Source organism: Chiloscyllium punctatum, chromosome 7 (genome assembly GCF_047496795.1).
Source record: "Chiloscyllium punctatum isolate Juve2018m chromosome 7, sChiPun1.3, whole genome shotgun sequence".
Lineage (NCBI taxonomy): Eukaryota > Metazoa > Chordata > Chondrichthyes > Orectolobiformes > Hemiscylliidae > Chiloscyllium > Chiloscyllium punctatum.
This window is the reverse complement of record NC_092745.1, coordinates 100,930,464-100,957,673: the sequence shown is the minus strand read 5'-3', so window position 1 is coordinate 100,957,673 and position 27,210 is coordinate 100,930,464. Positions and strand designations below refer to the sequence as shown.

Sequence of the window (27,210 nt, the reverse complement as noted above, 5' to 3'; positions counted from 1 at the left end):
TAGTAGATAAATAGTGAAAAGATTTTTTTCCAATTGGCTTCTGAATCAATAATTCAGAAGCCAGCTGGACTCATGATTATTACTAGCAGAATGACAAAACAAGCTAAAGACTTTTTGTGACTTATTAGGGTTATTAGAATATAGAATGCATTATCATACATCAGCATTGAAATACATCATATTTTAAAGGGAATTTAACATTTCTGATAAGGATTTCACTGGAGTGAAATCCCTAGCACAGGTTCAACAGAATAAATTCCTCTGCTGCTGTAGTTCTGTTAATTCTGTATTTAATGGAGTCATGATGTTGGTGGTGCATGAGGGTTTTCCTCCTTGCTACTCAAGTATGCCCTTACCAGAATATGATGAGGCAGCACACATTGCTGACGATGGCCCCTAAGCTTGACGCATAAAATTCGGAATGGATTTACAAGAAGACATTGCTCGTGAGTGAAGCTGGCAAAATAAGACTGTTCTATTTATCATCTATATGCATACCAGAGTGTAGCCAAACACCCTGGTGCAATTCTGGATTCCTGAAGAAGGGCTTATGCCCGAAACGTCCATTCTCCTGCTCCTTGGATGTTGCCTGACCTGCTGCACTTTTCCAGCAACACATTTTTCAGCAATTCTGGATGTACTGTACTTCAAATTTCAGAAGGCATTTGATAAGACATCATATCAGAAATATTGCTAAAAATAAAAAGAGCGATGATGTATTGGTATAGGTTTAAGTTTGTCTAACTAACAGGAAACAAAGTACTGTAGGCATAAATAAGTAATTTTCTAATGGGCAAGATGTAACAAGTGGTGTGGCATAGAAATCATGCTGGTTTCTCAACTTCTTATACTTTACCTAAATTACTTGGATGAAGGAACCAAAGGTTTGGTTGCTAAATTTTCTAATGACACGAAGATAGGTAAATACATTGTGAAGAGGACATAAGGATGCTGCAAAGGGATTTCTGGCAAATAGTGTATAATGTGGGAAAATGTGCACTTGTCCATTTTGGCAAGAATAATAAAGAAGCATATTACTTAAATGGTGAGTGATTGCAGAGAGCCAAGGTGCAAAGGGATTGAGGTGTCTTTATGCATGAATCGCAAATGTATGCGAGTACAGCATGTAATTAGTAAAACTAACGGAAAGTTATTTTTATCACAAAGGAAATTGAATAGAAAAGTACGGAGGTTATGCAGGGTATTGGTGCAACCGTCTCAGTATTAGTCTCCTTATTAGGACCGTGGAGAATAGGCCATACAGCCCTTCAAGGTCAGTTTTATATCTCTGCTAGAGTTAAAAGAGCAAATGGCCACTGATTGAAGCATGCAAGATCCTGAGGTGTTCTTCGTAAGAGGAATATGGAAAGGGTGTTTTCTTTGGGCAGTACGGTGGCTCAGTGGTTAGCGCTGCTGCCTCACAGCACCAGGTTCGATTCCAGCCTCTGACAACTCTGCGTGGAGTTTGCACGTTCTACCCATGTCTGTGTGGGTTTCCTCCATGTGCTCCAGTTTCCTCTCCAGACCACAGATGTGCAGATTAGGTGAATTGGTCATGCTAAATTGCTCATGGTCTTCAGGGAATCATAGGTTAGGTGAATTTGTTAGTGGAAATGTAGACTAATAGGAGTAGGGGAATGGCTCTGGGTGGGATGCTGTTCGGAGAGTCAGTGTGGACTTGTTGGGACAAATGGCCTATTTTCTCACTTAATGGATTCTATGAATTATGGGAGAACCTAGTATTAGAGTCACTGTTTAAAAATTAGGAATCGCTCATTTCAGATTGATAAGGAGAATTTTTCTGAATATCATGAATCTTTGGAGCTCTCATTCTTAAATGGGTTTGAAAGCATTTAAATATTATTAAGATACATGCTGATAGATTCTATTTAAGCAAGAGTGTAAAAGATTGTTGGGGTAGGCAGGAATGTGGAACTGAGGTTCCAATCAGATGAGCCATGATATTAATACATGGCAGAGCAGACTCGAGAGACAAAATGATCTCCTTCTGCTCTTCTTTCCATTAAACATTGAGTCTTCAGAATTTTTTTTAACTCTTGAATAATGAAGGGACAAAAGACTGTTGGTTAGTAAGAATGTGGAACGATGATATTAGCCATGATCTTGCTGAATAGCAGAGCAGGCTCAAAGGGCCAAAAAGCATACTCTTACTCCTGACTTTGAATGTATCTCACACTGACCACAGAGGAACCACTTCTGTAGACTTGTTATCAGGAAGAAAATAGATGGCCTTGCTATCTGCTTTATGGTGCATGTTGGTGCAGGCACACTAAGGCTGTCACTACCGGGGAAGGTTTCTCGTGCATTCAATCCTTTTACTCAGCCTCTTTCTAATTTAAGTTTATAGTGTAGATGATGCTTATGTGCCACTCTCAGGATTTTAAAACAATAGAAGCATTGGTCAGCATTTTTCCAACTGATGAGCAAAAAGGGTGTGAAATGACTGCAAATGTTATGATTTTTGGCAAAGTTCAGGTCTGAGTTAATGGTAATTGACACATTCCTGCCCCACTTTGGTACTACCATTTGCTAACATATGGTAACTTCGATCTATTCATTTTTAAAGTTAACTTTTACTCCCCTCTGCCTTTCACATACTGATTAGATAGAGATCAAATTATAGTAATTCATTTTAAATAGATCTATGAATTAGGTGGATCTAAAAATTTCATCTAGTTTTAAATTAACTCAACAAGTGTGTTCACTTTTCCCTGAATTGTGATAAATCTATTTTGTTTCTGACAGCAATAAGGTTTGAAATAACTTGCTGTTTATAAAATAATTTATTGTTTGAAAGGAGTTAAGGTGTTAATAATGAAGCATATATTTTTATGTTCAGTGGGTCAGTTACAAAGTGCAAAGAACTTACAGAAAACATTCTTGTGAGCTGTACTTCACTGTGAAACATAGAATGCAAATCTTGATTTAAACCTCTTACAAAACAAATAATATTGTTTTATATATAACTGGCTTACTCCCTAAAAAGAATTTGCTGAACTTAAATTTTAATTGATATAAGAGGAAAACTTAATTGAACTTGTTTTCTTTGAACCCAATAATCATACCAATCTTATACTTGGCAAGTTGGAGAAACCATTTCAGATGTGAATATAAGGAAGGAAAATGGTGTCATAGATTCGGGTTGTTGACATGTATTATCTTGTGTAGGGGATAGCCACCTGGGATAAGAATGTCTTTGAACTGAATGAATAACATTTTCAGAGAAATTAATGCTTACAAATGAATATATATACCATAAAGACAGCTGGTTTATTAAGATTTTGTTTGAAACTGCTGTGTGGATATATCTAACACTTTGCAGATGCCAAAAATTAGAAACAAAAACAGAAATTGCTCAAAACCCTTGCTGAAGAAGGGTCACTGGCCCCGAACTGTTAACTCTGCTTTCTCTCCTCGGGTGCTGCCAGACCTGCTGAGTTTTCATAGCAATTTCTGTTTTCTGCAACAGAGGTCTGTTAACCTGATGTAAATTTTTTTTTCATTTTTGGAAGACTTAAATAATAGTTCATTTCAGTTTAGTATTTCTTAAAACTTGTCTTTCATGCAGACTTTTCTTTCCCTTTGAAATTAATGATAACGTTAAAACTTTGGGATAGGAAGCACAATACAGTTAAAGATTTTGAAGATCTAATGAACCCAGGGTGGGAAACTGCCACTTATTTCTTTACATGTTTCTAAGTTAATAACATTCATTTTAACTTTCACCATTATGATACAGTGATTGTTATATTTTGTGAAGATATGATTAAAAAGTTAATAATGGTATGTGAAATGCAGGACATCATGACTGGTGCTGATATTAAATAACTAAACAGCCATGCATTCACTTCATTATTTACTAAGACAATTGCATTACTTGTTTGGAAATTGGATTAGTAATTAATCAGTTAGCAATGATTTTGATACAATTGCTTATTCTTCAGTTTCATTTACAAGAAGTGCGCTAATTATTTCTTATTGTTTTTTCTGTGGTAAACACTCAGTGAGATCAGATTGAATTTTATATAAATTTGTAATTAACACATACATGAGCACCATTTAGACAACTTTAAATAGCCTGTAGTTTTCTACCGGGACTATCAGACATTATAGGGTGTCTGCCTTTGCAAATCAATGCATATTCCACAACATTCAGAACAGCAGTGATGACTCCAGGGTTCTTTTCTCCACTGTTGGTCATCTTCTTAATACTCTGTCTCATGCCCCCTCCAATAATGTGCAAGAACCTCTTCGACTCTTGTCATTAATTAAGATAGAGGCTGAGAGCAATCGACAATAACTGCTGGCTGTCCAGTGACACACACAGCCCAGGAAAAAAAATTAAAATCTGTTCAATCACCTCTGCTATTTTCTTTTGATACTTTGCCTGGCATGCCAAAATCTCCTACAGTGCCGTTTTGTGTGTTAATTGCCTAATTTAAATGTTAATTGTTGTAATAAAATCCTTGTGCATCAAGCAATCAATCCTGACCCCTCTATTTACAATGGATAACCTCATATGAGGATTTTGAAAAGACTGTTTTGCAATTACCCCATGGCATCTGTATTCCCCTGCTCTATATAGATTATACACAATGGGTGCCAGCCTTACTTCCAGAGCTACCCTCTTGCCTCTAAATTAGGAGGTCTTGGATTTGCACCTCACCCGAGTTCAGAACTGATTGAGTACTGCACTGCTGGAGTTGCATTTTCAAATGAGATGTTAAAGCAAGGTCATGTCTACTGGCACAAGTGAATTTAACAAAATTTGTGGCATTATCTAATAAATGGCATAGCAGCTGTTTGCATGATCTGGACAACTTTTATCCTTAGCAATCAGCATTTTCTTCATTGCTACTGGTGAAATTTGCTGTGTGCAAATAGCCTGCTCCTTTTCAGTACATTACAACAGTGACATGGTATTTCATGGCCTTGAGATATTCTGAAGTTGTGAGACAGGCAATTGTCTCTATTTGTCTGTAATGAACAAAGAAAGAAACCATATTTGAATATAAATAAAATTAGAGTTTCAGAAAGACAAAATGGTGAGGATTACAGTTTTGTTACATGCAAATAATTTTCATTTTGGAATATATATGGTGGCTTCTGATATAACTGCATGTGGTACCTCTTGGTTAGCGGTTGTTTTGATGATGAAGAGAAAGCCACCCATCTGAAATTTACCAGCATAGTTTAGTACAGTGTCATTGAATTTGAACCTTTAACTAATGTTTAGATAAACTACAGTCATGATTCTGATGATGAATAATGCCCTATTATGCATTTTCATCACCAATTATGTAGGATCAACAAATGTACCACAGGGTAAAACATCCAGTAACTCGTTTTGAAGTTTGTGAAAGTTACTGATATGTGATCATTTTATTTTTCCTGTTTGTGTTTTTAATCTTCCAGGCTCCTAAGTTCCTGTCTGCTTTATCCCAAGAAGAAACATTAATCCATCCTTCAGCACAAATTGCTGACAGATATATGGTGAGTAGTGAGAAGTACAAATAATGCCTATGAACTTTGTGTCTTTTAGGTACAGTTAGTTCTCATGTACCCAAGTCAATCAGAATCTATTGACTAGCAAAAAACCTTGATCTCAGGAATTTGAGCATTCTGGTCTCGTGACTTTTCATCCATCAACACTAATGGATGAAAAATCAAAATGATAATTCATGACCAGTTTCAAAATTTGTGCACAGGTGCATGATTTTGTACGATTACCTCTAAAATGTTAATTCTGGTTTTGAATAAATATAATTTTCTCACCTCTGTTGAGAGCCATAATATTTTTGCTTCTATGATCATGCTGATCAAATCAGCGACTGCTCTTTTTACTGGTTGGGTTCCAGTTCTCTAGAAACTGGAGCACTAGCCAGGGCTATGGTACCAATCTATGTTTCATCCTATGGTGCTGCTTGAATACAGCATTTTAATAGCAACTTGGTTGAGGAGACCTGAAGTGACATTGTTTTGTAGATTCTGCTATTTATTGGTCTAGCAGTGGTAAAGAAAATTCAATACCATCTGATGGAAATAAATTAAATTTCACATGTCATTCTTAAAAATTCTAATTATAGAATATAATATTCCTCTCTGAGATGGATGTCATTGAGCTGTGCCAGAGCTCCTCTGTCTGTGATCAGAAGTAAGAGAGATTACAAGATTTTTTAAAAAATTTTTCAATCACACCATCCTTTGTTGGTTTCACCTGGTTTACAGTAGTGTGTTGAGAATCTCTTGTGAGGAATTAAAGTCATGGGCCTCAGTGTAACAATTTGCTATGCCAAATAAATATAAGGCATAAACAGTAAAAGAAGTTTTATTTGTTTGTCCAGCTGAGTGATAATGCTTGAACCAAAACGTTATGATGGATAACTCAAGATTTCGTAAAGTAATTGCTGTAATTTTGTTATCTTTTAAGTGGTGGTAACTGATCTACCAAACATTTCTGTTCTCATATTTTTCTATTTTTTTTATTTGTATGCATGCTTTTATAGGATGATTTTCTGGATAAAGAAATGAGGAAAATATTTGGAACTAGATTTGTAACAGGAACTTCCTGTCCTTAGATGCATTAATCCCACATAAAAAGGGGAGGATGGGCTGTTTTTCAAAACTGTGGGTGGGCTTTGTGTATCTTAACACCAGAAGCATTGCTCAGCTGGACAAAACAAACATTGACTATAGTAAGTAACCCGTCAGCCCACACACAGAGTTCGGCAATAGAGGATACACTGGAGTACAGTAGGTTGTAATTATAGGCAGAAGCTTCAGACAGACCTCCTGTATTATTACAAGGCTATTCCTTCTATTTATTAAGATCACAGAATAGTTAAATATTTTATGGCGCTATCTAATTTGTACTTTTCAGTGAAATTGTTAGTTTATTGAGAACTTGAAAAGATCAGAAGGATTGATGTGTAATTATAGTTTTCACTGTTTCACTTGATACATTTCATGACAGTACTGCAGAAATATTGTACTTCTGTTAATGTTCAGTGTGACCTTGTTAATATAACGGTCTTTACAGAAGAGCCATTCATAGCTATCAGCATTTCAAAAGAGTGTACAAGATATTTCTTTTGAGTATTCTCTTTTAAAGCACATTCTCCAAACAATGTAGAAAACTGATTTCCCTCAGTGTTACTGATTCTCTAATTTTATTTTGCATCTCGATATCTCTCTGTCTGTCTGCCTGTCTCGTTCTCTCTCCTTCTCTCTCTGGCTCCATCACTTATTGCCTGCAAAACTTTCTGCTGATTTATCTCTAAACCACAGCATCTAAATATTTTGTGATTTCCTACTGTATATCTTGCATCAGAGCCCTACTTAGACCATTGAGTATAGGAATTGGGACATCCTGTTGAGGTTGTACAGGACTCCTTTTGGAGTACTGCATACAGTTCTGGTCACTCTGCTATAGGAACGATATTATTAAATTGGAGAGGGGTCAGAAAAGATTTACCAGAATGATGCCAGGACTGGAGAGTTTGAGTTATAAGGAGAGGTTGGACGTCTGGGACATTTTTTTTTACTGGGACATAGGAGATTGAAGAGTGACCTTATAGAGGTTTAAAAAATCATGAGGGGCATAGATAAGGTAAATAGCTAAGGTCTTTTTTTTCAGGGTAGAGGAGTTCAGAACTAGAGGCCATAATTTGAAAAGTGAGAAGAGAAAGATTTAAAAGGGACCTGAGGGGGAACTTTTCACACAGAGGGTGATTTGTATATGGAATGAACTGCCAGAGGAATTGGTAGATGCAGGTACAATTACAATTACAATATTTAAAAGATTTTTGGACAGGTACATGAATAGGAAAGATTTAAAGGGACATGGGCAAAACACAGGCAAGTGGGACTAGTTTAGTTTGGGATACTTCGTCAGCATAGACAAGTTGGACCAAAGCATCTGTTTCTGTACTGCACTACTCTATGACTCTATCCATCAAAAGTGGCTTGTGCTTTCCAATGGTGCATATTGGCTTACACCAGGAGTTTATAAGACACTGACAAAACCTTTTGAAAGAATCTTCCCATAATTTCAATAGATGACTGCCAGGTAAAAAAGCTTCCAAGAGTGTTTAACCTGTAGCACCATTAGCTACAATAGTGCAACTACAGTAGTACTAGTAGATTAGTCCGAAATCTGCCAATGTACCAGCTATGAAAGGGCTGTTTTGGTGAAAAAGGTTCTTTGTTTGTTTCATTGATATAGCTGAGACAGTTCATTGTATGCAAGAAGGAAACAAACCCCTGTGTATGGCCAGATGTCATTCACACAAATCCCTGCTCTCTGAAGATTCGTTTCCATGTGTTGGCTTCTTAGGCAGGAAGCACTGATAGCCACTTGGAGAAATTTTCATTTTGATTAACTGATACCTTCTTTCCATTGGAGTTAAAGTTTTACTTCTTTAAGACTAGCATTTGCTTCACACAAACATGATTTGCAAGCTATCTGACATGGTTGATGTATCAGGTGATGAATTGCAAGATGCAGTGGTATCAAAACTTCATGCTGTGGTCACTTTTTTTTGAGTGGAGACGTCCTTCTGCTTAATGTTATTTGTGTCTTATAATGCAAATGGCACGAATCTTAGGGTCAGTCCTTAAACAATATGACCTGGTAGATTTGAATGGGTTTTATAAATGTGGTTCCCAGCATGTACTGAAGATGGACAAAATATCTCTTATTAACTTGGACACTAAATCTGTTTTCCCTCAATGAATAATTCGTTATCTTCAAAATCCCCGTTGCGATGCATAAGATTATAGACAAGCTCAGATCTCCACATCCTTTTCAACAAATGTGCTTTTCTCCACACAGGTTGGCACTGACAGTATGATTGGTTACATGACTAAAGTGGCAGAGAAGACCTCTATCAAGCGGTCTGTCATCGGGGCCTCCTGTATAATCAAAGAGAAAGTAAAAATTGCCAATTCCATAATCATGCATAATGTCACTATTGAGGAAGGGTGAGTAAAGTCGCACTGGTACAAAGAAAAATATCAATACTATTCTTTCCAAATACCATGGTCTACTTGTTATCGTACTATGGAGTGTGTCACAAATCTAGTCTGAGTAAAATTAATTGCTCCAATCCTGCACCAAAACTACTTTGCCATCCTCTGGGTAAACAGCACATGTTGCTATATGTCTTGACTTTTGTTATAATTAAACTACCAGTGCTGAGGGTATGAGCATTTTGCACTCTTGTCCTGTGTGATGGTTGTAGGGGTTAAAAAGATTGAGACTGTCATAATATTCAGGCACACCACCAATCATTGCAAACCTCCACAAAGCTCCCTTGAAGCACACTGCCATTTGGCACAATGTACACACCACACTCCTTGCTTAAAACCCTGACTAATGCTCTATCAGACCAAACTGAATCTCTATCTAATAATTAGGCATTTTTAAGAAGAAAATTGAACCACAATTGTTTTCTTTAAACTATAGATATCTATGGCTAGATCTCCTGGAAGAAAGGAAATCCAAAATGTGAAAAAAAACTCCAAAAGTAGTAACATGGCAAATTGTATTTGGTAAAACAGCAATTATTTGTTTCAAGATGAATACAATAAAATGCAGATGCTATGTTCATTGCAGAATTTAAAATAGTTGTACAAAAGAATGTATCAAAAATCAAAGCTTTTAGTGAGTGAGGAAGCATGGCTACATGCAACCTGGTGGAAATCGTTTTTCTTCATCTTGTTTTCAGGCTTTTGGATAACTGTGCTTTGCAGCAGCTACCCTCATCATATGAGTAAAAAGTACATCTATAGCCTTAGTTCTAAGCTGATATCCCCTGCACTTTGGATATAAGTGCATCCTTTCATAGTTCATAGGTTTATAATTTGTGGTTATTTTGAAGCTGTCAGCTTTTATCCCTCTGGGGCAATTTTTAAAAATTCCTGGCTAGTTTTTGATAGTTTTCTTTGTTATTAGGTAACTTTGCAATGTATGTTCATCTGTGATTATGGTTTTAAAAAGTAGAAAGACAACAACTGATTGTAGAAATGACAGGAAAGTATGATTAAAAGGGTCTGAGAGAATAAGCTATCATTTAGAACAATACTGCAAATACCCACCAGGGTATGTTGATTCAACACAATCATAATTACGCAATTCTTCCATAAAATTAATTTCTGTCAGGTTGGTGCTGTGTAATTAAAACAGCAAACAATAAAAATTATTTTGTTAGGAGCTTCCATCTCATTGAGGTGGCATCAGGTCAATCCCTATGAAAACTCTTGTTTACATATTGATGTGACAAATTTCACCCCAACAGTTGACACAATCTACAACATGCTTCAATGATCAACAAGGTTTAAATAAAAGAACCTTAAAATTCTGAAGGAAAAGTGTTAACTCCCTTATCTCCTAATGTTAAAAGATGTTTCGAAAAAAACTTCCAAGACGAGATGTGGATTTACATTTTTGACATTACTTCTTTAGGCCATACCCCGTCTGTGTACAAAGTTATATTGAAATCTGCCCATTAGCTTTTGAGACTTTGAATGTTGTTGAGAAAAGACGCATTTTGTTGAGGTTTTTCATCTTGCGTTCATTAGTACAATTTGCAAGAATGTCAATTCAAGGGGAAAACCAACATACTGCATGATGGGAAGGTGGGTGGAACACGGATTTGGATTGGTGGAAGTGTTGCAGTGCACAAAGTAATAGTGATTGATAGTTAACTACCAGGCTTGTTTAAATTTTAAGCTAAGCATGTCAACGCTGGTTTAGTTAGGGCATCAAAACAGCTGCAGTGATATGGTGTTTGCAACAAGCAGGTTTTGACGGCACCCAATGTGCCCACATTTGCAAAACCCACAACAGTGTCTAACATTAGATGTGATTCTGTTCTACAATTAGCCAACACTTGTTGGATAGTTCTGTGCATACAAGCAATTAAACCGACAGCCAATTTAGGATTGTCTGTTGACCTCACAGTGTAGTTCACTTACGGATACTGGAAGCTACATATATATATTGAGACCCAGATTCCTATTCTTTGCAGACTGAAGGAACTTGTAAATATACTGTACATATTTCAACTAAACAAAACAGGTCACACCCAATTTACTGTTTCTTTCTCAGGGCAACCTGACTAATTAGAGTCACATTGCCTATTTAAATTTAAACATACCTAGTGGAGCTAACTGTCAATCATCATTATTTTTGCATTCCCCATGGCAAAGCCCCTCCCAATAGCATACTCCTTTCATGTGGTATAAGTATTGATTTTCTGCTTGAGTTGGTATTCTTACGAATTGATCTGATGAGCACAAGCCGAAAATGTTCTACAAAGTATGTCTTTTCTCAAAGATTATTAAGTTCAGTGCTACTGAGGGGCTATTTTTATGAAATATATACAGCACAACCTCAATTATCCAATTCCGAATTTCAGATTATCCGAACAAGATCTCAAGGTCCCGTAAAAACGGCATTAGGCAACTCAGTATTTGATTAAACAGCATTATGGCGTACATGCCAGATAATCGAGAAATGTTCGGTAACTGGCACTCAAATTACCGCTTGTTTATGACAGATCAGTTATCAGTTAAGTGGCATTATGGCGTACATGCCAGATAATCGAGAAATGTTCGGTAACTGGCACTCAAATTACCGCTTGTTTATGACAGATCAGTTATCAGTTAAGTGGCATTATGACGTGCATTGCCGGATAACCGAGAAATGTTTGGATAACTGGCACTCATAAATTACTGCTTGTTTACGATCTGATCGATTATCCGAACAAAATAGTCCCCACCCGTCTCGTTCGAATAATCGAGGTTCTACTGAACTGACTAACAGTGGGCAAAAACGTTACCGCTTCCTAGTCTCAGTAACAGAGGCAATAATCAAATTTCATGGAATAATTGGAGCATTCAGTCTGAAATGTCCTTTTTGTGGCTCTAAAGGAGAAGGAGTATTAAAGATGTCTTGATTAATTTATGTTTATCACATTGGTGATGCTCATATTACCTTTGCTCTTGCCACATCAAAGATATTCTAAGTTTCAACAAGACCCAAGCAGACTGAATAGTTTCTGTACAGATTCTGAAACCATATATGTCCATACTGTATGTTAGGAGTTTGTCTTCCAGTTTTAGGTGGAAGGGGTCAATTTTTAAAGAAAGTTTTTTTGAAAAAGAGATTTTTGCCCCTGAGAAATGTGGGTGATTTCATTCCACTAGTTCAGAAGTATTAGAAAATAAATGTGATGAAGCCTCAAAAGCAAAGTTCAGTATCTTCCATCTTAGCCAATGGTTATAGATAACGGTCAGAAAATAATCAGATTGTTGATGGATAATTCTGTGACTTTAAAAAAAAGGAAAGCAGATTTTTTTTCCTTCCAATATTAAAGATAAAACAATTTATGGTAACAATAGTCAAATCCGTCCCATCACTGCTTTTTCCAACATTCACATAGATCATTAAGTCAAGTCTTCTCCAGATTCTATTAGTAGCATTTTTCACAAGCTAAGAATATACCTACGATTTCCCCAGCCAGTGGTGAACTTTTGAAATAAAAGTCAAACATTTTGCAAAACACTCAGAAGCTCTCCCTATGAAGCAATATTCATAGGGAGAAAAGTAAAGATGCTGCTTGCCCTGTTCAGTGTCTCCCAGTAGTTTTTCTTTATCTTTAAAATATCCTACAATTGCAGTATTTTTATATTGTGTATTGATTTGTGGCCCTGTGCTCATCAGAACAATTATAAAGAATGCCAAATTTTAAGCAATCATAGCAATTTATACTGCAAGAGTTAAGGGTGATGATTGGTCAGGAAGTAGAGTCTGATTAGTCAAGGTATTTTATTGTAGAAAGCAACAAGAAACTAGTTGATTATATTCCTTTAGTTTACAAAGAATTGGTCCAATGTATGAATGAATATTTCTTCAACCAAGCATAATAAGCCACAATACAACCTTGGCTGGTTATCATAAATTGGTAGGAGAAAGTGAGAACTGCAGATGCTGAAGATCAGTGTCAAAAAGTGTGAGGGAAAACCACAGCACATCAGGTGGCATCTGAGGAGCAGATAGGTGGGAAGGAAGATGGACAGGTAGGACAGTTCAAGAGGGCGGTGCCAAGTTGGGAGGTTGGATCTGGGATAAGGTGGGGGGAAAGGAGATGAGGAAACTGGTGAAACTGATATTGATGCCATGTGGTTGGAGGATCCCAAGGCGAAAGATGAGGTGTTACTCCTCCACGTGTCGGGTGGCTTGCATTTGGCAGAGGAGGTGGCATAGAACTTGCGTGTCTTTGACGGAGTGGGGGGGAAGTTGAAGTGGTCAGCCACAGAACAGTTGGGGTTGTTTGGTGCGTGTGTCCCAGAGATGTTCTCTGAAATGTTCTGCAAGTTGGCATTCTGTCTCCCCCATGTAGAGGAGACCACATCGAGAGCAATGGACACAGTAGATGATGTGTTTGGATGTGCAGGAAAATCCCCGCCGGATGTGGAAGATCCTTTGGGATCTTGGATGGAAGTGACAGGGAGGTATGGGCGCAGGCTTTATACCTCTTGCGATGGCAAGGGAGGGTGCCAGGTGTGAAGGGTGGGTTCATGGGGGCGAATGCACCTAACGGGGGAGTTACGAAAGGAATGGTCTCTGCGGAATGCTGATAGAGGTAGGGAGGAAAATATATCTCTGTTGTGGGGTCTGACAGTGGTGGAAATGGCGAAGGATGATGCGTTGTGTTCAGAGATTGATGGGGTGGAAGGTGGGGGAGGTATCTATCCTTGTTGCGGTTGGAGGGTGGAGTTCAGGGGCGGAGGTTTGGGAAGTGGAGGAGAAGCGCTGGAGGGCATTGCTGACTACATGGGAGGGAGGATTGCGGTCCTTGAAGTAGGAAGCCATCTGGGATATTCTGGAGTGGACTTGCAGTGCTTTTCCAGCGCCACATTGTTTGACTATCATAAAATAATCATTAGTGTATTTTTTAGGACAGTTAGAATTATTCAGCAAATGTTGCCCAATTGGGGAACTACATCTAGATTATTCTTGTGGGTTTGCTGTGTGTGGACTGATTGAGTGCATTCTAATCTGCTATGATATTCTATGGCTACAGTGTTTACTATTTACAGGATGTACTGCAGCAATTCACTGAACCTTCTCCAAATTTGTGATCCTAAACACTTACGAGTAAGATCAGCATGCACATAAAAATATAGATCACATGCAAGTTCCCCTCCAAGTCTGAATTGGATATATATTGAAATTTCTTTATTGTCACTGAGTTAGAACTCTGGAGTTTTCTGCCTAACAATTTGAACGTCTACTTTTATTATGTAGTTACCTATTCTTTAAGATTTTCAATATTAATTTCTCAAGCTCTGTTCTCTTTACCGGAGAAGTAATTTAGAAGCAACTTCAGAAAGTTACCTTTTGTACTTAAGCTGGTGTCGATCAGATCTTTGCAAGTATAATTTGAGAGAGAGCAAAACCATGTATTTAAAATAAATGCACAATAACATGTTATAATTTAGAGAACATTTTGTCTTTTAAGTATACTCACATTATTCAGATGGTTGATTGCTCTGATATGTTATTCGAAACGAACTTTGCACACTATCAGTGTCAAAAGTACAAAGAACACTTCCTGTAGTGTGCTGCAGTTTAATATCATAATTACACCTTCTGCACTAGGCCACCCACAGCCATAATTGCTGTTTAAAAGGAGGATCAATAAACAATGTGCAACTTGCAAAGAGTCATGCAAGCCTGCTTGGCTGTTTTCAAAGAGAAGTCTCCAATGTGGCTGTATTTGATCACAAAGCTCTGATATAACCCTGAGCTAACATGTTTAAAGAAATGCTTAGATCTCTAATTAATTCAAATTACCTCATTGAAGTGCACCTTTTTTTTGTTTGAAGTCTGAACAGACTTTACCAGAAAAAGATCAGAAAAGGAAATTACATTTTTAAGTTGTAAATAGCAAGCAATTCTTTTAAATTCCATGTTGCTTTCTGCTGCTATCTATTTCATATTTTAGTCTTAATTTTACTGCCTTGTATTTTCTAATTTAATATATTTTCACTGCTAGACAATTAAAAATCATAACCATAAAATGCTTCAAAACTTATTGATTTGTCCACGAGATTGGCAGTCCACACAGGCACTTCATTCTTTCAGCTGACCCTACTATCACAGAAATGTTACAGAATAGAAAGTGTGCTGTGATGCTGGTATAACATTGTCCTAATATAAATTAATTGTGAAATCTGAGGTAGTTGGACTCCATATGTGTTCCATATTGTTTTTTATGGCCCAAATGACCTTTTACACCTCATCTTGGGAAAGTGCCACTCCATATTTCTATAACCTCTCAACTGTCACTGTTGGCATAAGTGGCCCTGCTCTCAGAGGTTGGGCCAGGATTAACAGGAGATGTAGTCTTACGTAAAGCTTTTCTAGTAATGTTCTTAGCACAATTGGGTTTCCAGTCAGTCCCACACCCCCATTTCTGCTGCTCTCATTAGTCCAAAATCAATCTTTTTCATATTCTGTTTGGTTGGGTGAGCTACATATAACACATGCTCTAACTTGTCTCATACTTACTGTGTATCTTGTCTATATGAAAGCATCTTGCATGCACCTAATTCATCTCACCAATTTTACTTAATTTCTACCCACAGTGCAATCTTTCAGTAATTTATGTACAGAAAAGCAATATATGGTGAGATGAGAATAATTGATTCTAGTGCTTTAGGAGCTTTTGTATTGAGTTCTCTATGTTTTGTATCTTGACCTTATTTTAACAATTGCAATATTACAATTATAATATCCTTTTATTAGCACTTGTACTCCATCGTAGGAGTACAGTGAAAAGCTTTTATAACATCTGCCTACTTACGGCGACGTCTTAGGTATGAGTACCTAGGTGCAATTCTTGGATACAGCAGAGGAATAAAAGTAGTTGCGTTACTTACAGAATTGAAAAATAAGTTAAAAATGAGACATCATTAAAGTGTTGACATTACAATAAGGAAAGAAATTTCAAACAGACATTGCAGTAGAACATCTTAGCACAGGGCTCCCATACATGGTCTGTCTGTCTGTGCCAGATAGTCATTCCTGATGAAGGGCTTTAACCCGAAATGTCAATTCTCCTACTCTTTGGATGCTGCCTCACTGGCTGTGCTTTTCCAGGACCACACACTCGACTCTGATCTCTAGCATCTGCAGTCCTCACTTTCTCCATATGCTCCAGAACCCAGTTGAATAGCCCGGCCTGCTCCACTCCAAGCTCCAGACTGCTCCGTACCGGCACTCAGCTGCTCCAAGGTAAATGTCAGGACTGCCTCCCCCATGCCGGTCTCCAGCCGGGTCTTGCTACCTGTGCACTGTACCAAGGCTGCTTCATCACATGCTGCTCCAGGGCTGCTTCCCTGTGCTACTCTGGGGCTTGCAGCCCACGGGCTGTACCAGGCTGCTCTACTTATGCTGTTCCAGGGCACGCTGCTCGCACTGTTCTGAGGCTTGTGAATCATGGCTAGATTTCCTTTCATTATGTTTCTAGTGGGAAGAGTTCCCACTCGGTGCTGTTATACAAGTTGTCTCTGAGCTAAAAAGCAGGTCTTAGTTGTGTTCTGCTGTAGAAATTTAAAAGACGTCTTTTGTTTATGGCGGTCTTTCCTTCTATGGCATTAGTTATGAGAGGAAATAATTATTATTTCTTATGTTTCTTGCTGGACATTGGACCTTTCGTTCTGTTGAGTTTATCTGACTTACTAGAACATTTTTGAAAAGACTAAACCAATTGAACAACTAACTTTAAAAACTATGAAATCTCTATATTTTGACACTGCAATCACACATTCACTCAGAAAATAACTACAGAGGAATTTAGCATTCATGAATAGGTGTGAGAAACTTTTGTTTAAAAAAAAGATTTTTTTTCCATTCGCCTATTTTTCTCACTTACTCCCTCACTCCCCTCTCTCATCTTTTTTGTCATCTTTCCTCACCTTCACCTTTTGTCATTTCTCAAAAATTATTAATTTGATCTTCTCACTCTCTATCAATGCTTTGCTCTTTGAATAATTTTTCTGTCTGTTTCATTGATCATTACATACCCAATAAACAGTTCTGCGTGTAATCAAATGTTTGAACCTGTAATTTGATTATTATGTAATAATTGTTAAAAGGAACAATATATGGGAGAAATTCCCAAAACACAAAAATTTGAAATGGGAAAACATTGAGGTTCTTCTCACCTTACTATGAAGTTAATAAAGGGAAAAAACAAACTTAAGTTTAGGTAACACTTTTCCTGACCTCAGACTGTCTTCAAACACTTTACAACTAATTAAGTGCTGTTGTTGTTATGATGTATAAATTGAAACTGACTATTTTTAACCATGTTTGTTCAATCTTGCACAGTTTTTAAATTGACTAATGCGTGGGAGATCAAGGTTGTTATCACCCGTTTTCAGTAAACAATTAAGGAACATAGGAATGTACAGGATTAAAAAAACAATTGAGATAGACACTCCTTTTTGATGTTGATGAGTGTACCTTTGTGTTTAGTTACATATAGAAATGAATGATATATGGAGTAAATGGAACAATATGATATAATATTCACATTCTAACTGCCTTATTCCGGTGACTGCAAATGATGACATCTCCTCTCACAAATACATTATTGCTAATTGTGGACTGAATTATTGATAACTGTGTTCCCCACCACTCCAGTTCCAGCTTAAAAAAAAATCATGAATCGAGGTACCCTGCGGACATTTAAGAGCTACCAGAGTATAGATTGGCTGGGGACAGGCACCTTGGAGCTGCACCTAGTTAGAGACAGTAGTACAGTGGCCACTGCTTGTACTTCACTTGGGGAATGAGGAGACTAGCTGCAGTGGATCAAATATTTGTATGTTATTGGGTTCAGTGAGGAGGCTGGGAACTAGTGTTTGAGAGAATGTGGGGTGGGACAGCCTTGGGGAAGTTGACCTTGGCAGGGACTCTCTGATGGGCCCAAAGGACCATTAAGATAGTCCCATCTTCCCCTAGGCATCAATCTGCACAGAGCAATCTGCTAGGCTGTTCACCTGATATGCACTTCTTTCCTCTTTTTCACTCTCTTGCTTTCTCTCACTCACTCACTCACTCTCTCAGTCTCTCTCCTTTCTTTCTCTCTCTCTCTTGTTTACCTATTCCACTGCTGTTGTCGGTTAAATACTAGTACTGACATGCTGGAACCCTTCAGTAATCATTCATTGCCCCATGATCTCGCTTCAGTTCCCCTACTGACAGAAAGACTGCCTGACGGCATCATTGCAGAGTTGGGTGGGGAGATGATAGGAAAGCTGTCTGCTTGTTTTAATATGCCCCCCAAACTTCAAATCGATCAGTGAGAGAACTTAGTCCTTCATTGAGTTGATTGCCTTTATAATATTTGAATCCAATAAATGCCATTGGGGAAGGAATCTCTCTTAGATCATAAGAAATAGGAACAGGAATAGGCCATTCACTCCCTGACCCTGAACCAGCATTCCTCATGTCCACTTTCCTGCTTTTTCCCCATAACCATTGACTGTCAACTAAAATTTATCCTATGACTCCACCCCCACAGCTCTCTGTGACAAGGAGTTCCAGAGGCACTTAATCCTCTGAGAGAAGGTGTTCCTCTTCATTTCAGTGTTAAATTGGTGCCCCTTTATTCTGAGACTATATCCTCTGGTCCTAGGCGCTCCTATGAGGGAAACATCCTCTCAGCGTTTACCTTGTCAAATCCCTTAAGAATTTTTTTTATATTCATTCATGGGGCATGGGTATTGCTGGCTGGCCACCATTCATTGTCTGTCCCTAGTTGCCATTTGAAGTAGTAGTGAGCTGCCATCTTGAGCCACTGCAGGTTGACCCACAGTGCCATTAGGGATGAAATGCCATAATTTTGACCCAGCAACAGTGAAGGCAGTATGGTATGTTTCCAACTCAGGATGGTGAGAGACTTGGAGAAGAACTTGAACGTTGAACATTGTGGTGTTCCTATGTATCTGCTTCCCTTATCCTTCTAGACGGAAGTGGTAATGTGTTTAGAAGGAGCTGTCGAAGAATCATTGGTGAATTTCTGCAGTGCATCTTATACAGTATAAGAGTACACACTGCTGCTACTGAGCATCGGTGGTGGAGGGATTGGATGTTTGTGGATGTGATGCCAGTCAATTGCGTTGCTTTGTCCTGGATGTTGTCAGGCTTCTTGAGTGGTTTTGGAGCTGCACTCATCCAGGCAAGTGTTGCTTATTTTATCGCGCTCCTGACTTGTGCCTTGTAAATGGTGGACAGGCCTTTGGGAATTATGTAGCGAAACCATTTGATTTTCTGGTCAATGGTAACCCCATGAATGTGATAGTGGGGGATTTGGTGATGTTGACATCATTGAATGTCAAGGAATGGTGGTTAGATAGCCCCTTATTGGAGATGGTCATTACCTGGCATTTGTGTGGTGTACATGTTACATGTCACTTGTCAGCTCAAGTCTGAATATTGTCCAGATCTTGTTGCTGCTTTAGTATTTGAGGAGTCACAAATGGTGCTGAACATTGCGCAGTCATCAGCAAGCAGCCCCACCTCTGACCTTATGATGGAGGAGAGGTCATTGATGAAGCAGCTGAAGATGATTGGGCCTGGAACACTACCCTGAGGAACTCCTGCAGAGGTGCCCTGGAGCGGAGATGAATGGCCTTCACCAGTCATAACCATCTTCCTATGTGCCAGGTATGACTCCAACCACTGGAAAGTTTACCGCTGATACCCATTGATTCCAGTTTTGCTCGTGCTCTTTGATGTCACATTCTGTCAAATGCAGCCTTGATGTCAAGGTCTGTCACTCTCACCTCACCACTGGAATTCAACTATTTTATCCATGTTTGACCCAAGGCTGTAATGAGGTGAGGAGCTGACTGGTCCTGGCAGAACCTAAACTGGGACATCAGTGAGTAGGTTATTATTGAGCAGGTGCTGCAGGACATCACTGTTGATCACACCTTCCATCACTTTACTGATGATCAAGAGTAGACTGATGGAGTGATAATTAGCTAGGTTGGATTTGATTTGCTTTGTCGTGTCCTGGACATATTTGGGTAATTTCCAACTTTGTTGACTAGGTGTAAGTGTTTCAACTGTACTGGAAGAGATTGGCACTTTCTGAAGCACACATCTTCAGTACTATTGCTGGAATGTTGTCAGGGCTCCATAGCCTTTGTAGTGTCCAGTGCCTCCAGCCATTCCTTGCTGTCACACTGAGTAAATTGTACTGGCTGAAGATTGGTATCTGTAACGTTGGGGACCACTGGAGGAGGCTGAGATGGATTGTCCAGTTGGCACTTCGCTGAAGAGTGCTATGAATGCTTCAGTCTACTCTTTTGTACTGATGTGTTGGGTGTTTTCTTCAATGAGGATGGGGATATTTGTGGAGCCTTCTTCACCAGTGAGTTGTTTAATAACCACCATTCGGACTGCAGAGCTTAGATCTGATCCTTTGGTTTTGAGATCACTCAGCTGTTTGTCTCACTTATTGCTTATATTGTTTGGCATCCTATATTTTTCAATGAGATGACCTCTCATTCTTCTAAACTCCCAGTGACTAGTGTCCTAATCTCTTTAGCCTTTGCTCATAAGACAACCCTCCATATCAGGGATCATCTGTGTGAACTGCCTGCAATGAAATGATATCTTGCCCTAAATAAGGGGACCAAAACTGCTCACAGTGCTCCAGATGTGGTCTTGCCAGCATCTTGTACAGTTGTAGTAAGATTTCACTATGGTTATACTCTCACCTTCTTGAAATAAGAGTCAACATTCCATTAATCTTCCTGATTACCTGTTGCTCCTGTGTGCTAGCTTTCTGTGCTTCATTCACAAGTACTCCAAGTCCCTTTGTATTGCAGCTTCCTACAGTTTTTCTCAATTTAAGTAACATTCTGAGCTTTTGCTCTCCCTTCCAAAATTAACAACTTCATACTTTTACCACATTATACTCCATGTGCTAAATTTTTGCCCATTTACTTAACTTATCAATATCTCTCTGTAAACTGTTGAATCCTTCTCACAAGTGCCTTTCCACTTGTTTTGGTGTCATCTGCAAATTTGGCTATAGTACATTCACTTCTTTCTCCAGGTCATTAACATATATTGTAAATAGTTGTGTTCCAGCACTAATCACTGTGGAACCCCATTGGTCACAGGTCACCAAAATTAAAAAGAACTCTTTATCCCCACTTGCTATTTCCTGCCCATTAGTCAATTATGTATGCATGTTAATATACTACCTCAACACCAGCTCTCTTCTGTCCTTACACAAAACAACCTTATAATAAGAGCATAGGCGGTTGAGGGGTGACCTTATCAAGGTTTATAAAATTATAGGGGTCTTATATAAAGTGAATAGCAAGGGTCTTTTCCTTCAAGAGGGGTAGTTCAAAACTAGGGCCCATATTTTCAAGGTGAGAGGAAAATGTTTCAAAAAGGTCATGAGGGGCAACCTTTTGGTTCATACGTGGAATGAACCATCAGAGTAAGTGGTGGATGCAAGTACAGTTACAATGTTTAAAAGAATTTGAATAGGAAAGACTTGAAGGGATATAGGCCAAATGCAGGCAAGTGGGATTAGTTTAGTTTGGGAACATGGTCAGCGTGAACTGGTTGGGCCAAATGGTCTGTTTCCATGCTATATGATTATGACATATACCTTGAGCCCTATGGCATTAGCACTAAAAGGGAAGGAAAACAACTATCAATAGCCTCAAAATTACATCTTATTTATTCAGCAACATTGAAGTACAAGACTTCATGCCATAAAATTACGACTCAACTATCCAGTCATGGGGAGTGATTGCTATTGAACCTTAATATCCCTCTCTGACCTGCTATCAAGGACATGGAATATTGACCATGTGTGGGAATCTTGTACTATATTTTCTCCCTACCTTGGGAGTACATCAGCTGTAATGAGCCAAGTCAGTGTCGATCTGGAATTAAAGTTAGGATTTAGGAGCAGGAGTAGGCCATCTGACCCTTTAAGCCTGCTCTGCCATTCAATAATATCATAGCTGATTTTTTTGTGGCCTCAGTTCCACTTACCCGCCCTCTCACCATAACCTTTAATTCCTTTACTGTTCAAAAAATTATCTATGTTAGCTTTAAAAACATTTACTGAGGAAGCCTAAACCACTTCATTGGGCAGAGAATTCCACAGATTCACAACCCTCTGGGTGACGAAGTTCCTTGCCAATTCAGTCCTAAATCTGCTCCCCCTAATTTTGAGACTATGCCCTCTTGTCCTAGTTTCACCAACCAGTGGAAACACTCTCTCTACTTCTATCTTACCTATTCCCTTCATAATTTTATATGTTTCGATAAGATCCCCCCTCATTCTTCTGAATTCCAATGAATATAATCCCAGTCTACTCAGTCTGTCCTCATAAACCAACCCCCTCAACTCTGGAATCAACCTAGTGAACCTCCTCTGCAACCTCTCCAGTGCCAATACATCCTTTCTCAAGGAGACCAAAACTGCATGCAGTAGCCTCACTATCACAGATGTGGCCTCACAGATGTAGCCTCACTATCACCCTACACAACTGCAACATAACATCTCTGCTTTTAAACTCAATCCCTTTCGCAATGAAGGACAACATTTCATTTGCTGCCTTAATTCCCTGTTGCACCTGCAGACCAACCTTCTGTGATTCGTGCACAAGGACACGCAGGTCCCTGTGCACAGCCGTGTGCTGTAATTTCTTACCATTCAAGTAATAGTCCTTTTTATTGTTATTCCGACCGAAAGGGATGACTTCACATTTATTAATATTGTACTCCATCTGCCAGAACTTTGCCCACTCACTTAAACTATCAATGTCCCTTTGCAAAGTCCTCTGCACACTTTGCTCTGCCACTCATCTTAGTGTCATCCACAAACTTTGACACACTCCACGTGGTCCCCAACTCCAAATCATCTATGTAAATTGTGAATAATTGCGGTCCCAACATTGATCCCTGAAGCACACTACTAGTCACTGATTGCTAACCAGAATAGCACTCATTTATCCCCACTCTTTGCTTCCTGTTGGTTAACCAATCCTCCATACGTGCTAATTCATTGACTGCAATATCTTGCATCTTTATTTTGTGCAGCAGCCTTTTGTGTGGCACCTTGTCAAATGCCTTTTGGAAACCTAAATACGCCACATTGTCCACCATGTTCATATGTCTTCATAGAATTCCAAAAGATGAGTTAAGCATGACCTGCCCTTCATGAACCTATATTATGTCTGCCCAACGGGCAAACGCCTATCTAGATGCCTTGCTATTTTTACCTTGTTAATAGAATCAAGCATTTTCCCCACTAAAGAAGTTAAGCCAACTGGTCTATAATTCCTCATCTTCTATGAATTGGATGCTCTTGTATGTTAGGTCTAAAACAAAGCTACTTTTTGAAGTTTACTGTTACACTCCTTCATAGAACGGTTTAAAATTTTACATTTTATGTACTTATGTTGGCATGCATCCTGTTTACCTAGCTTTTCAAACAATGCGGTCACCAGACATTGTATAAAGCACTCAAATAAAATAATGGCATGTATATTTCAAAAATGAAGGTGAGCCTTAAAGTGGTGGGCACTTTGAAAGGACAGAAGAATTTTTATTTATGTTTTTTGGTCCTTAATACAGAATTTGACAAACAATAAATAGATAATACAGCTTTCCACAATGTGAGGGAATTGGGCAGAGACATGCTCAGACTGTCATGGTTCTGTGCTCTACCAAAATTGTTTGTTACTTACGAGGCAGGGGAGCATATACCACTAGTAATTAGTGGGAGTCGTTTTGGTATTTAACTTATTTGGTGGTCCACAGTTCAGAAGTCAATCCGTGTGATCCCATCCCAGAAATTGGCACTTAAAAGGCTGTCTTCCACTGAGCCTTACTGCCAAAATAAACTGTTCATCAGCTGTTGTTGCAGTAAAGAGCTGATCAGACTGCCTGGAACTAAGACAAAATAAATAAAGTTAGCATTTCTTCATGGAGATGATTTTGTTTATAATTTAATGAATTATTTACTGAAAACCAGCACTAGATTAACTCAGTATCAGCTGCCAAAAGCAAAATTAAGTATTGTAGAAATTAATTTTATAAGCATGTATTGATTAGGTAGAAAATTCAAATGGCATTGGGATCTTCAAGTACCATTTTATGATTTGTTATTTTACCACCAGCGCCAACCCTTAAAATGTTATACATTACTGCTGGCATAAAAAATAACGAGTTAATGTCACGAGTCCACAATGACTCCTCTTCTGCAGAACACAAAGGGGAAGAGTCATACTGGACTCGACATTAACTCTGTTTCTCTGTTCACAGGTGCTCCCAGACCAGCTGAGATTTTCAAGCACTTTCTGTTTTTAGTGCTGATTACTTGAGGTGCTGCACGGTTGTAGCAAGACTCATTCTTATACTTCAATTCCCTTGCAATAATGACCAACATGTAATTTCTCTTCCTCATTGCTCACTATACCTGCCTGCTAACTATTTGTGTTTATTCTGTGAGTACACCCAAGTTCTTCTGATTGTCAATATTTTTCAACCTTTTAGAAAAGCAATATAATTTTAAATCTTACATATATATTCACTTATACTTTATATGCGTAAAAAGGGCAGGCGGTGTTGTCATGATAATGTCATTGGGCAAATAATCCAGCGGCCTATGTTAATGCTGTTGGGACAGTGATTTGCATTCCACAATTGCAGCTAGTGGAGCTTAATTTTAGTTACTACATCTGGAATTGAAAGCTAGTCTCAGTAATGGTGACCATGCAACCATTGTTAGTTGTAATAAAAATCCATCTGGTTTCTAATTTCCTTCAAAGAAGGAAATTTGATGTTCCTACCTCCAGACCCACTGCGGTGTGGTTGTCTTTAGCTGCCCTCTGAAATGTCCAAGCAAGCCACTCAACTCAACAAATCATTGGGCAACAGGTTCTTGGCTTGCCAATAATGTCGACATCATATGAAAAATGTTTTTCAAAATGCCACCTTATTGCCCACTCATGTAACACAGCTGAATAAGGACCGGAATAGGCCATTCAGCCTGTCAAGCCTAACCCACCATTCAGTACAATCACAGCTGATGGAAAACTTCAATGCCTTTTACTCACCCCATCCTATAACCCTGTACACCACTGGTAATCATAATCTGTCAGTCTTGGCCTTAATGATAACTCAAAGATTGAGCCTCCACAGTGGTCTGTATAGACAATTCCAAAGGTTCACACACTCTCGGTAAAATAATTTTTACCCGTCTTGGACCTAATTAGGATTTCCCTTATTTTAAATTGTCTTCCCAGTTTTAGATTCTCCCACCAGTGGAAAATCTTGCTTGCATTTACCCTGTCTATCCCTTCAAAAATGTTGTAGTTTTCAATGAAATATCACCTAATTTCTCGAAACTCTCAAGAATACAACTCCGATTTACATAATCTCTCTCTTCATAGGACAGTCATGCCATGCTGGGGACAAGTTTGGTGAACCTTTGTTGCATTCCCTGCATGGCAATATTAGCTTTCCTCAGATGAGGAGACTGAAACTGCACACCCTACAATCTAACCAAACTCTTCTACAAGCCCTTTCCTGAAGAAGGGCTGATGCCCGAAACGTCGATTCTCCTGTTCCTTTGATGCTGCCTGACCTGCTGCGCTTTTCCAGCAACACATTTTCAGCTCTGATCTCCAGCATTTGCAGTCCTCACTTTCTCCTCTTCTATAATCGAAGCAAAATTAAGCTCTTAAATAATTGAAGTACCCTGTCCTTACCTTTTCTGTGTCCTCACAACTTGTATTCCAATATAGCTTTGTATCATCAGTAAATATTGATTTATTGTCCTCAGCCATTTCATCATTAATGAAGGTCACATCTGCATTGATCCTTATGATGTTGCACTAGTCACAGACTGACAACGTGGAAATACACCATTTTTCCTCAGTCTTTACTTCCTGCCTGTTAATATATTGCTTATGCATGCTAATATATTACCCCCACTTTCATGTGATCTTTTTCTAATTCATTCACAGGCTGTGTCTGTCCCTCGATTAAACCAGCAATATTTGCCTATTCCAGTTCTAAAGAATTGTCTCTCTCCACAGATGCTGTTTTTTCAGCATTCCCTTTTTTTATCCCCAGATATCCAGCCTCCATAGCATTTTTTCCTTTATTGTCCATTCCTACTTCCTTACATTGTGCATGGCATCTTATCAGATGGTTTTGGAAGTTCAAATATACTCCATTGGCTAGATTACCTTTTATCTATTCCATTAGTTACATTCCCAAAGAAAATTCTAAATTTGTCAAACGTGATTTTCCTTTTTGTAAAATGAGGTTCACGTTATGTGATCACACTTTTTTAAAAATACATTGTTAAGATTCCCAGCACTTCCCCAATGATTGATGTCAGACTAACTGGGCTGCACTTTTCTCTCTTTTTAAATAACACTATCACTTTTGATAGCTTCCAATCCACTTGAATCCACTCTACAATCTAGAGAATTTTGGAAAATTGTAACCAAACAGGTGCTTGGGTCTACCAAGTTGTTAGAGCAGAGCCTGAATATTACTGAAACATGAAATATGCTGTTGGAACTTTTTGTCTTGCACTCACCGGGACAGATGTAAGAATGCCAAATTTGAATGGAAGCTATTTATACTGCAGGAGAAAACATTGCTGATTGGTTAAAACATTGCCAGAGAGAGGCAATTGCCCCACCAATCAGTGCAGATTTGTCAGACCAAAAAAATGCCCTTTCCTTATGCAGTATAAATTGTTGCTCCATCAAAGTTTAGCATTTTTATGTCTATCCCGATAAGCAGAAAATGAAAAAGTTAAATGGCATACTTTTTTTGTAATAAAAATCATAATTAGACCATTCACTATCTGTGCAGCTACCTCTTTCAGAATCCTAAGATGTTGGCCATTTTGACCTAAGGAATTGAGAAATTTAAGCCCTTAATTTTCTCCATTACTATTGTCTCTGATAATAATTACTTTAAGTTCCTCCCTTTTAATAGCCCTTTAAGTTACTCTCCCTTTCAGGAATGTAATTTATGTCTTCCACGATGAAGATAGACATAAAGGTCAGAATTTTCTTTGCTCTATGTGAGGGCAGGCA

The 27,210-nt window shown here is 38.5% G+C and overlaps 1 protein-coding gene across 1 annotated transcript in view; it reads left to right on the top strand.

Annotated features, from left to right (window-relative positions):
- Window positions 1-27,210, top strand: part of eif2b3 (eukaryotic translation initiation factor 2B, subunit 3 gamma) — a 136,512-nt gene that overhangs the window by 88,977 nt on the left and 20,325 nt on the right. Inside the window, exons 9-10 of the mRNA XM_072574437.1 lie at window positions 5,437-5,514; window positions 8,855-9,003. Of these exons, the coding sequence (XP_072430538.1) occupies window positions 5,437-5,514; window positions 8,855-9,003 (227 nt within the window). The remainder of the gene's footprint in view (window positions 1-5,436; window positions 5,515-8,854; window positions 9,004-27,210) is intronic.